General features: G+C 41.2%; 1 protein-coding gene across 3 annotated transcripts in view; it reads left to right on the top strand.

Annotated features, from left to right (window-relative positions):
• Nucleotides 1-7,086, top strand: part of LOC124161944 (ankyrin repeat and SAM domain-containing protein 1A-like) — a 228,709-nt gene extending 221,623 nt beyond the window's left edge. For all 3 annotated transcript variants that reach the window (XM_046538213.1, XM_046538211.1, XM_046538212.1), the window contains 4 exons: nucleotides 1,311-1,631; nucleotides 2,429-2,587; nucleotides 3,533-3,670; nucleotides 5,285-7,086. In XM_046538213.1, the coding sequence (XP_046394169.1) occupies nucleotides 1,311-1,631; nucleotides 2,429-2,587; nucleotides 3,533-3,670; nucleotides 5,285-5,647 (981 nt within the window). In that variant the 3' untranslated portion in view covers nucleotides 5,648-7,086. The remainder of the gene's footprint in view (nucleotides 1-1,310; nucleotides 1,632-2,428; nucleotides 2,588-3,532; nucleotides 3,671-5,284) is intronic.
• Nucleotides 7,087-12,605: the final 5,519 nt, after the last annotated feature.

Here is a 12,605-nt window from a genome sequence, read left to right as displayed (position 1 = left end):
CTTCGGATTCGCAACAGAAAGTATGAAAATTTAACGAGTCAGTGAATAGTCATTTCAAAGTAAAAATTCGTTTTGGTGTCCGTTATTCTCATTCAGGCAGATATGTTGGGATGCATGATGACATTCAGTGTGTCATATCATCCTGGTCTAGCCATAATAGGTTTTTCCTTTTGATGTTATCCTGGAAGTTAGATTCACCACCTTCTCGGCATGTTAGGAGGAATCTGCAGCAGAAGTTTAGACAGTTGAATATTTTTGTTAAAAAATTGTGTTGGGAATGTGATAAATGTGTATTACGCATAACCGAGTATAGGAAACCTCAAATACGTCGGTATTAAAATTACTCTGCCTTTACAGTAGTAGAATTGATTTACTTACTATTAATGACTTTTGAACTAAAGCAAATGTATAATTATTTCCGTGGAAAGCAGTTTCTTGCAGGTTAGGATGAACTATATAGTACCAGAAACATGCCTAAGCCTGGTGGATATACTCGACCGCATTTCTTTATTCCTGTCTAAGAATCACAAGTTTCCTCCGTTGTCTACGGTCACCCCCTCTAATAGTGGCACACTAGTTGGCGTAGTGTTTTAATAAAATATAATTGTGCTTATCCTAGAAGGGGGAGTAAGCTCATGCATTGCGACACAGTTGAATAATGGATGCCAGTGTTGGAGGTGAAAATATCTTTCCGCGTTCCTTAATTTTAGTATTTCTGGGGTATATTTTACTTTTCACTGCACGCATAACCCTTCTTTAGTATTTTACTTTGGTAAGAAATGAAGTTTTATAATGAATAGTGAGCTGTCGGTCGCATCCTCCTCCTACCTACTTACCAAATCACCGTGTCATGTGTTTCTCAGCGATTCAACTGAGTGGATTGTCGATCCGTACTAATTTTTAGCCTCCCGTATCTGAAATTCGCCAGAATGACTGATGTTGGAAGTGCTGATGTTCACCCTTGCTGACTAACGGAAACGAGGACCCAGGGCGGGCTCGCGGGGTTACATCCTGAGGGCCGGGAGTGTAAGTCTGAGACTTTACACCCGCATAGCTCAGGAGGGGAAGGACAGAGGAAGGTAAAAGGATAGGAGGCTCCGCCACGATGAGAGCACGACGACGCCTTCAGGGAAAGTATAGGGATGGAAGGAGGAGGATAGGGAAATCTCAACGCGGCCTGGGCCACTCACTACTAGTGAAACCATAATTTAAAGTTTCTACGGAAAGGAAAGATTTTCCAATGGAGAAGAAAAATCATCTTATTTTCTATAGATAACCCTTGCTGACCGCCTTTTTCGCTTTCCCCGCAGTCGTCGTTCTCGACGCCCGCCAAGGAGACCGCGGCTTCGTCGCCCGCGGCCGCCGCCTCGACCCCCGCCGCCCCCAGCACCGGCACCCTCCGGCACCGCAACAAGAAGAACCGGCCCGCCCCGCCGCCCCCGCCCACCGCTCCTCCCCCGCCTCAGACGACGCCAGCACCCCCGCCCAAGGAAGCGACCACCAACGGCCCGGAGGACCTGTCCATCCGGGACCCTGCCGAGTTGCTGGTCGGCGTCCCGGCAACCCTCACCACCCAGTGGAGGCACCGACCAAAGGTCTTGCTCGCGGGATCCGTCACCTACCTGGCATCGGTGAGTCCTTGCATTGATAGCCTGTGTTTCGATTCGATTGGTTGCCATAGTTGGGCTGAGGAGGTCATCGTCAGGTGCACTGCCACTTGGAGTTTCCTAGGCTCACTTTGTCTGCCGCATGGAGACAGCCAACATGAATGATCACCAATCCAGCCTCACTCTGGGCCCAAAATTGTTAAACTTTTGTGATCTTTCGGAAACCGGTGTTTAAAGGGGGCTTGACCCTTGGCCGTATTTTAGTCTGAATCTTAGCATTATCATAACAACAGCTCATAACTTTTTACCGTAAATTATCGATTATGTTACAAGTAACATTATCGTTTCAAGAGAATTTTGCCGTTGATCACGTAGAGTAGTATACTGAAGCTTAAGCTTAATTCTTATATTATCTTTTCTATTCTCTTAATAAACTGTAAACTCGAGCAATGAACCGTGGATATTTTGTTGGTGTCAACTTGATGAAATGTAGTATTATTCTCTTTCATACATGTAATCTATAATATATATATATATGTATATCTACCCCCGATTGGGTATTCTGATTCAAATCAAGTTAAGAGCCAATGCTCTTTTATTTGAAAACTTCGATCTGAGTGCACTTACTGTTCGGTCTTAAAAGTTTATCCCCAGGCCTGTCCGCGGTTTTTTCCTAAATTGTGCTTTAGCTTTCTCGTGGGTTAATGTTATCGCACTGATTGCTTTTAATTTTAGATTATTGTCCTTTTCTTGGTGGTTTTCTATAAAATATTACTCAGAGTGACTACCGCTTTTTCTTAGACTTTTATTCTAATTTACAGTACTTGGGTTCGACTTTGGTGAGGGAGTTAAGAGGCACAGAGTCGACCAAGAAATCGATCCAAAAGCTCAAGAGGTCATCCCGCGACGGAAGAGTTCGGCCGGAAATCCTCCTCTCCATCTCCTACAGCGGAGTCAAGTTCCTCAATTCGGCTACCAAGGTAAGTGGAAATGTCGTGGTTGTTGCGAGAACATGTTGTTGTATTCCGTATCCCTTACAGCTATTAAAATCTCGCTGAGCATTTTTAGCTCTATATGCAACTGGAGCCATGAGGCTCTATAGTGAACTTAGAATGGCCCCACAAATCCGGCGATTCAATTCCTATTTTACTCACACTCACGGTACCATCGGTTTGTTAGCCGATGGGATGGGATAACATAAGCCTTAACGGGTTTGTCAGTCAGCGCTCGCTATTTTAAGGAAGTTTTCTCATTTATCGTCAAAAAGTGGGCTCTTGTAAATTCCTGGGACGTGAAGTTGTTGTTCGTATTAATTTCTCGGTCTGTAGTTGCGGTAATAGTTTTTGTCTTTTATAGTGTTAGAATTTTTTAATTTGTCAGTAACGTAAACGTGGTGTGTTGAGCCTTCCATTTCTACGCATTTAAATTTACCTAAGCCTGCGCTGTACCAAAGCTATTACAATCATTTACCCTGAAATGGAAACATTGGCCCCATTTTTGGTGGGGAAATTTCGAATCCATTTGAAGGCCAGGATTTCTTTATAACTCTTGGAAGTAAATAAAATATAGTTTTATAATATAAAATGCCTTACTTAGCATTATTTTGAATTTTCAATTCGATTGAATTGAATATCCTATTCCGGGTGCTTACTATTGCTGATGTTGCTTTTAATACATTCGTAATACCTTGTGAAAAAATCTTTAGGTAATATTTAGATGTTATATTTTTTCCGTTAATGGCAACAAATACTCGGGTATACCATATTACAGAGAGTTCTGCTATTTCAATGTTTTAAAACTGACTGTGAACTTGGGGATTTCTCTAATAATTTCTCCGTGATTTAGTACTATTTTTTAAAATTGTGATCAATCGTAGGGTAACTTTGCAATAAATAGTGACCTCTTTAACTCGATTTTCTTCTCAGGATGTTGTCTGTGAACACGAAATTCGCAACATCCACTGTGCTTGCCAAGATGCCGATGACCTCACGCACTTCGCTTACATCACCAAAGACCATCAGAGCAGAGACCATTACTGTCACGTCTTCTGCGTCGATACGATGGTAAGTGTTTATTAGTAAGTGTTAAATATAAATGTAAGCTAGGTAAGTGTGTTAATTTCTTAAAGTTATCCAGCATGTTACTCCTCTCACGCGTTTCAGAGGTATCCATTCCATCATCATTGCTGAACTTATTTCCTTTACGATACGAATACAGCCCCGCAGATATTCTATTTTCCACTACATATGCCCTCATTCCATGTGTGGGAATAAAAAAATGCAGTGAGTCTGACGAAGTGAAATTTACTTTTGCTTCGAGAGGTTGACTAATAGTAATTATCCAAGCACATGCATCAGCGAAACATTTACAGTCGAGGTTATGAAAGAAATTTGATTAGGTATTGCTTAAAGTGGTTCTGGGATATTCAATCTGAGGAATGAATTACTAAACTCATAATGATCTACTAGCGCCACACAATCGTTCACTGAAGCTGTCCTAGACCTGAATTGAAATTGTGAAGAAATATCTCTAATTATATAGAAACTTCCGCAATTGTGTTGAATTTTATCGTTTTAAATGATGGAGTGGAATACTTTGAATCATAGGGGAAATAACCTAAAGTACCTTCAATCGACTTTCTTGAGACTTTTTCAAATTGTTAGAGCTGCATTTCCATCTTACTGTGATAATTTCTTGTGGAACTCTCTTCTTCCATGTGAATTTCAAACTGAATTTTTTATTGAGTTTCAGCAGCAAGTGATTGCAATCATATTTAAAAATTAAACATCTTACCAGGCAGTTGCATGATATTTTCAATGGAGTTTCGAAACTAATTCTTTCCCGAGGGCTCCTTGATCTGGTGCCTCACATGACCTCGATTTAGCATGCATGCGAATGTCACTAACTCTCATTCACCTCGCATGATGAGTATCCCTTAAATTATCATGGGAACTCATTAACTAGGAGATTTTAAATGAGTGTTTACACGATGCACGTACATGCGCAAATACATTCACTATCAAAATTGCGCCGTGTAGATACCCGAAATTGCACGAATGCATGTCCAGGAAGTGGCCCCTGTTCTAATTTCTTGCATTCATCCGAGCATTTGCCCAGCCACTTACTTGCATGGATACTTTCAAATATGGCTTAATGTTTCGCGCAATAGGAGAGGTCTGTGGTTCAATTCCTGGCCTAATGGAATTGTTTTTCGTGGCAATTAACGTGAACCTCCCTGGCTTCTAATATTGCGCAGAAACGAGCGGGAAGAAAGTGGAACTTGAGATCGGAATATGCTCTATCAGTTCCAAGTGCCCACGTTTCCGCTCGTGTAGGCTTTTGTTTCAATTCTAGGCCTAATAGCATGGTTTCCTATGGCAATTAACGTGAACCTCCCTAGCTTCTAACATTACGCAGAAACAAGTTGGACGGAAGTGGAACTTGAGATCGGGAGATACTCCTTCCGTTCCAAGTGCCCACGTTTCCGCTCATGTAGGCTTGTGGTTCAATTCTATACCAAATGGCATGGTTTCCCATGGCAATTAACGTGAACCTCCCTAGCTTCTAACATTGCGCAAAAACGAGTTGGACGGAAGTGGAACTTGAGATCAGGAGATGTTCCGTCCGTTCCAAGTGCCCACGTTTCCGCTCACCCGACTCGTCTTTGTCGCCCTCAGGAGCAGGCGACCGAGATAATCCTCACGCTGGGGCAGGCGTTTGAGGTGGCTTACCAGATGGCGCTCAGGGAGCAGTTCCCCTGCCCCGGAGTGGCCCGCGGCCACACCCGCTCGCAGTCCGCCAACCAGATCGTGCAGCGCAACAGCCCCGCGGCAGCGCCCGTCGGTGGCGCCACTCTAGTCCCGGTGACGTCCAACGGAAGCAACGGCGCCACCCACGCGCGGTCCCGCTCCGTGAACGAGATCGAGGTGAACGGCGGCGGCGTTGCGAGGACGCCGACAACGCCGACGGGGTGCGGCAAGGGCGTGGGCCCCGCCTCACCCCTGTGCCAAGCGCCGGTGGTGTTCACGGAGGAGATGTGAGAAGGGGTGCTGGTGTAGGGCGGACTGTTTTAATCAACTGCGGAAACCCTACCTCCCTACACCCGCCCCCATGGCATGCTTGAAGAAGGGGGCCTCCGCAATCCCAAAGTCAACCACGTGACCTCTTAGACTCGCCCATGTAATCAGACTGTTCGCTGGGAGCCACGAATCCCTTTACCCCAAGTTTCCCGTGCCAAATTCACTCGATAATTTCATCCATTCATTACCCAAAATGTAGGGGTCACAGAGGGGACCTTAGCATTTACATTCGTAAATACTTGAAAAAAAAAACAGCTTCTCCTCAGCATGAACCATTTAATATCTAATAAATTGTTCATAAAAATTCATTTAAATTTACATTTTCGTAAATTTATTTTTATGCCTGACGTATTTTGGCTTTTTATCTCCGAATATTTTTCATTAGCTACTGCGGTTTATTTTGTGCAAATTATTATTGACAGTATATTGGGATCATTGTGTCCCACTTTTCAATGACGTTTCCAGCCACTCGCTCTGCATAGTCGAACACTTAGGCTTTCACCATCGTGATAAATCGTCAGTGTTTTTGCCAAATTGCAAGTCACATATTTTTCCTTCCCATTGTAAACTTTCCTTCGTCCATATTCTTTTCAATTTGCATTTTTTTACTATATACTGTTCGTGCTCCAAGCTATGGTTTCCTCTGTACCTTGTCAGGCGTTGAAGTCTCCATCTCCTAAGCTTCCGCGTTTGGAGTTCGCCCTCAAACGGTTTCAACGCCCCATTCTCTTGAAACTTAAGGAAGTAGTCCACCAGGATACGAGGACGCCGTCAATGTCATTTGTGAAACTTTTTAATTTATCATGACAGTCTTCTCACTCGTATCACTAGGATGGGAAGGATGTGTATTTTTTACCTTTCCGGTCGACGAAACGAGCTAGTCTCTCCATACTGGATCATCATCACCCTCTCCAAGGTGGAAAAGTGGAGAATTTTTATCCAAGGTTCCTGCATCTCTGGTATAATTCTATTTACCAAGTTCCCATGTGTCTGTGGCCTGTCCTGCAGTGTGTATTTTTGTGGTTTCTATTCGCTGACGGAAGAAAACTCTTAAATCAACTGTGGAGTATGTGAAGTTATAAGCGTCTCATGACGATAAACGGAATTCTGGGTGGGCCAGGTACTGTGTACTCAATGCTGTGTGTCCTGAATTGTCGGGTGGTAAATTTATTAAGTGATATGCTTGGCTTGCTTCAAATTATTTCATTGTTGCCATAGGTTAGCTGTTTTGGCTCGTTGTTAAATTTCGTGAAATGATTTATAAAGCCTTTCGCAGCTTGAGTAGGGATAGTGCCAAGGGTTGGGCATTTTCAGTTTTAGGGTGGATTGAAGGTAACTTTTTAATGTTCTTCTTTCGAATCCTTGGAAAATTTTAATGAATTAAATGAATTATGGATTGATTAGTGTCCGGAATAATTTTCTGGCTTTGATATGAATTTAGATTCGACGCGAACGCTAATCATAGGAATTTGAATTCTACCATTGTCGTTCAAATGAAACCAGCGCGTTTTTCATTAATGCTTGTGAGTTAAGGAGGCTGTGTTGTGTGTTTATCGTTGTGACTGTTATCAATATTTCTTGAAATTAATAGCTAATTATTTTATCTTGCCCCATGTCGCTTTTGTGGCTCCTCTAAGTTTAAGGAAAGTGACAGAATTGCGAATTTTTCTCTCTAGATTCCTTATAAAATATATTTAGGGGCTTGGTAGAAAATTTCGTTGTCGAACGTTAACTTCTTATTTCATGCGCAAAGCGTTACAATTGAGTTCGCTTAATGATTTTTGAGAAAACACTCTTGCATTTATAGCATTTATTACTTAGGGCCAGTGATTCTTGCTGGTTGCATTTTCGCTCAATGGGCTGAGGGAAGTCCTCGCAAGTATTGGAGAAGGACAATGGTGCAGCACTCTCAAATATAGCGGCCTATTTTTTCAAAACACTCGTTTGCGAATGAGAGAATATGGTTTAGGTGTGGCACTGGGGATGTCATTGCTGTGTTTGTAAGTGTGGAATGCTTTCACTGTTCTACGCGTTTCATCCCTGCCTGTTCCTGTTTAGCTGACTTTCAAATATATGAGAAGGCAACGGAATATTAACCATGTTGATTACGGTTGTGATTTCAAAGGGATGGAACATTTTTTTACACAGTCCACATGTTTCAAGCATTGCTAATGGATCATGTGTAGGCCTGGCGTAAAAGTTTTAACAATGCAAGAATTATATCCTAACTTTTAATATCCCGATTACCCCTAGTGCATTATAGCTAGCACTTGGGAACTGCTGATGATCGGATTATGCTCATGACTTTTTGAAGACGGACTGCAATGAACTCTTTGCCTCACCTTCCTTATTTATCCGTAAAACTGTCACCTTTTTTACTCTTTTGTGATACTGGTGCTGTCATCTGCCTCGTAATTCATGTACTCTGGAATGGCCTAGTGTGTTTGGAAGCTACTGCCTGTTATTTGGCGTCAAGATTCGAGTTGTGTTATTTTTCAATTGGTTTGAGGTGGGAAAAATGGGGATGGCTTTCAGATTGCGGTACATTTGTTGTTCGAAAATGAAACAAAATTTCACCATCAGACACTGCCACCTTCGCACAGTAGTTTTGAAGAGGAGGAGATTATGTAGAAACAAAAAGGACCTTTCTCAAAGGTCGTGCGGAGTCCCAAATCATGAGCGAAATACTCGTTACCTCACACTCACGCCAAGGAATTCTGATTCATTGGATGAGATTATACACGAATTGGACACAGATTAAAATGAATTTTGGTGATATTCGGGAGGAATTTGATCCTCTTTTTAAGTGTGTGTGTCTCTCTGTATCTTTCTGTCTCACCCACCTTGGGCCCCGTTTCGCTGACTCGAACGGACTTGGGCACGTTCAGGAGGAACTCCTTAGTGTCGGGGACAATCATGTTCCCCCGCCATCTGCAAACACCAATCCCCTGACGTGCTGGACGTTCGCCGTACAAATTTTATGTAATTCGTGGGTGAAGACTTGTGCTTGTGTTGGTGGTTATATTGTTCGTAATCTGTGCAATGTGTTCTGAATCCATCTCCTTTATTTTGTGTGGTTCCTCTGCAGTCAGGCAGGAATTTTTGAATGGAGTAGTGATATATATATTTAAGGAAATTCCAAGACTGTAAAATAAAAAAAAAAACAGGCATAGGTCCTTCCGTATTGATATATAAATATATGTGTATACACATATATATATTTAGCCTCCAGAATTCGCATGCCTTTTTCATAACATTTACTATTACATGAGTGAGTTAAGTAAATATATAAACAAATATATATCTATATAAATATGATATAAAATTATGCAATTGTGTATGTAATATCTTTGATATTCTGTTTTGTCTTGACTTTTTCTGTATCTTTAATTGTTGAGCTATTATTTATTTTAGTTTTAAAACTTTTTTAAACGACCATTTTACATAAATCGTTTAGGAAAGGTGTAAATAGTTACTCAATTGGATTTGCGGTGGAATTATTCGTGTGCATCAATGTCTTTACCTCGAGTGGTTGATAGGAGGAGGGTAGCTAGGAGCCGTCAATTTGTTATCGGCTTACTCGCCAAACCCTTTTAGACCTACAAACCGTCGGAAGACCATTAGTAGTGCAATCACATGACAACTTTGCGTGCATAACCTGCCTGAAATTGCCATTATTTATTACGAATCATCAGTGCGTTGTAAGGAAATAAGCGATTTCGGTGGCCAACTCTAGCATTAAGTGGAAAATTTCGCAGCAAGACATGGCATGTACTCGCGTTTATGCCGTAGTTAGTCACAATACTTCTTCATACAACCGACTCTTATTCTGAATCATAAGGCCGGAATTAATGACATAAAATTGTATCCAAGATCGGTTCTCTTGACCCCTATTTCAATCATCTTGTGATGATAATTTGTCAAAGTCAATCGATCGTAGTGTGGATGGATGGGTTGGTATTTGGAGGAGGCGATTGACATTTGCGCCATGAGGGCAGGGTAGGTAATACAGGGTGGAGAGAAACCCGGCGTCGGCATTAGACTGCTCTTAATGAAAGGCGCCAAGGGGACCACGGTGTAACGTCCTATCCGACGGACGGAGTGTCGCGCTTGAAATGTCCTCCACACAACATTCAAGTAGGGATCTGGAAGTCTCTGAAAATTCTCTGCCGCCGCCGCCGGGATTTGAACCCGAGCCCGCCAACTGTGGTGGCTTGAGTGTTGAGAAGCCACCACACCAACCTGATCCCCATCGCAGCGTGGAAGATGCTGGTCATACTGGCATGACTTGGAAAAATGCTCTCCATATTTTGATTCATTCCATTCACAGAAATAAAAATGCAGATCTGAAAATTATTCTACTTCGCTCTAATATTCTATTCAATTTTCATTCAGCTGTAAATGATAGAGATAACATCCATGTGAAGAACCCCCGGAAGTGCTTATAATCGTAGAATACAAACTTTTGAATTTTTACACCTATTAGCATCAATGCAATATATTTTATGAAGTCAACACAATGTCTTAGGGGATCAAGTAGTTTTCCCTCGTCCGCGGAATCTTTAATTCGGAAACCGAAACACATCTTCCCCTATTTTATATTGGTAAGAAAAGAAAATAAACTTACTTTAAGTTAATACTTGCTGTACACCTCATTCTTCACTAACATAGTTATTTGTTCAATCGCATATTTTTCTATGCAGTTTTAATGCTAGTACAGTTTTCTTTCTGGAATACCCTTGATATTCTATTGATTATGGCCCTCATTTCGTCAATTTTGATCCAAATGGCCCTAATTCTTCCCTTCAACTTTCTTCATATGTGCTTGCTGTGATTCCTGCCTCAGCGTAGCCTGTGAGCAGCCTGAAACTGAAATGCTTGTGATATTAGCAAACAATGATATGCCTTCACGTGGTGTAATTTTTTCTGCTTAAGTTGCGATGCTTCCCCAAATCTATTGCTAGCCCTATCATTTATTAATTAGAGTTTGGCCACCGATCAGTCACTTACGCGTCGTTGATGAAACTATTTATTCGATTTATTTCAAATCAGGAAATATGTTGCTCTAAAATTCATCGTAAAATTCTGTCTAATATGCTTCTGAAATTGAAATTTTCTATTTCAGTTCTTCCCTATGTTCGAGACGTATGTGTATGATTGGGAAGTCGAAGAGTAGGTTAAATTTAGATAAGATCTGAGATGTGCGAATATTTCTCCATTTGGATTGAAATTCATGTTAAATTTGAATAAGATTTGAAACAAACTCTATGTGCAACTGGGGACGAGCAGAAGGAAAATGAATTGGCTCGATCTTGTTGTGTGATCATCATATCGTTGTTATGTCGTTTTAGGTCCTCTTTACGTTGATACGTAAATTGACTCGTGTATATATTGCACTGTAAGAAATTATCACTTGAGGATCCTTGGGAACGTGTTGAGAGCTGGATATAGATATTTGCGAATTCTTCGCCACTGGCTTCCAGAATAGTGAAGTTATATGTAAATTTGAGACAGAAGAAATTAAGACTGTTACTAGATCAAAGAATGAAATTGGTTTGTTTCAAACGCAGGTTCCGGTTGAAGGCAATTCGCACATCTCGAACGCTTGGAGTTCTTGAACACGCGTCGGGCCGAATATGGTGCCATTGTGATAGAGAAGTTGGTATTAAGGGTAGGGCATGTGTTTTGGACCGATTTGTTGCTTGCATTTAAAATCTTTGAAAACATTTATTATGCTCATCACCTGTCACTCAATTTTCATTGCAAAAAGTTCAAGATGTGTTCACCTTCGTTGTGGTTTTTATGGCGGAGAATTCTTAAGATGATATTGAAGTATTGTTATGCTTTTAGAACTCTTGCCTCCGAGTAGCGTAAGGGCCCTTTTGAAACTAAGTTTTTATACATTTTGTGATTGCTTCTTGTGAGCAACAGCGATGACAAGTAGGAAGTGTTATTCACAAATGCTGGCTCTCATTGATAAGCTCAAAAAGGATGAATAAGCTTTAATAAAGTACAGTTTTGTAGCTTTTTAATGATGTCCTTTCCTTGGCTTGATGAATTTAGCATAACTCGTGAAACTGGAGTCGTTGAAGTTTCATAGATACTCAGTTGCTACCTCTATCTATTGTTTTCCGCAGACTTTATTCACTCCCGAATCGTGTAGTATTTATCATTAGACCTTCATTTTTTCTTCAGCCCTTGTTGCCATTGTTGTCAATCATGTCTACAAAAATTGTAATGTATTTCTCAGAAATTTATTGGTTTTCTTTCTTGAGAAATCACTGCTTTTTAATTATGGTTGCGAAGCAATGATGTCTCATCAATTCTTCGGTTTTCGATTTCAGCTTTAAAATTATCATTCTTGATTACCTTTACCCTTTTTCTTGTTTTAATGATAAACTTTTAATTTCGGTTGGATATGATGCTGTCTCTCGAAATTCAATGCTTTAAAATTGTACATTTCTGGTGAGAGAGGGTCTAAGATGCTTTTTCGATTGACTGTAAATGCGGTGTTCGCCGCTGTTGAACAAAATATTTCAATTGGGAAAGGTTTGGGGCTCTGATGAGCTTTTGTCCTGGCATTTACGGTACCTGCTGCGTGCTGTTTTACCTCCTCTCTGCTGCATCCATCTTAATTGGGCACGTTCTCTGCCTCTCTCTTGAACTTCTTAAGTCTCTCTTTGAGTGAATTTTTCTGGAGAAGGGAATGAAATTTTTTTCCGTAGAGTGAAGTGAGAGTATGTGCCTCACACGTATGCGCGTGATTGCTTGGCGTTTGTAGATCGTACGTGCCTGAATGAGTGTATTGCTAGCGTGGAATAAGTCGTTGGTTGTGTGCGTGAGCGTTTATGGTATTTAAAAAAAAAAGGTTGATAGAATAAGTGGATGGAATAACTCTTCCCATGTGTAATGTGTTGAC

This window comes from Ischnura elegans, chromosome 7, assembly GCF_921293095.1.
Source record: "Ischnura elegans chromosome 7, ioIscEleg1.1, whole genome shotgun sequence".
Classification (NCBI taxonomy): domain Eukaryota; kingdom Metazoa; phylum Arthropoda; class Insecta; order Odonata; family Coenagrionidae; genus Ischnura; species Ischnura elegans.
This window is presented reverse-complemented; position numbering and strand designations above follow the sequence as displayed.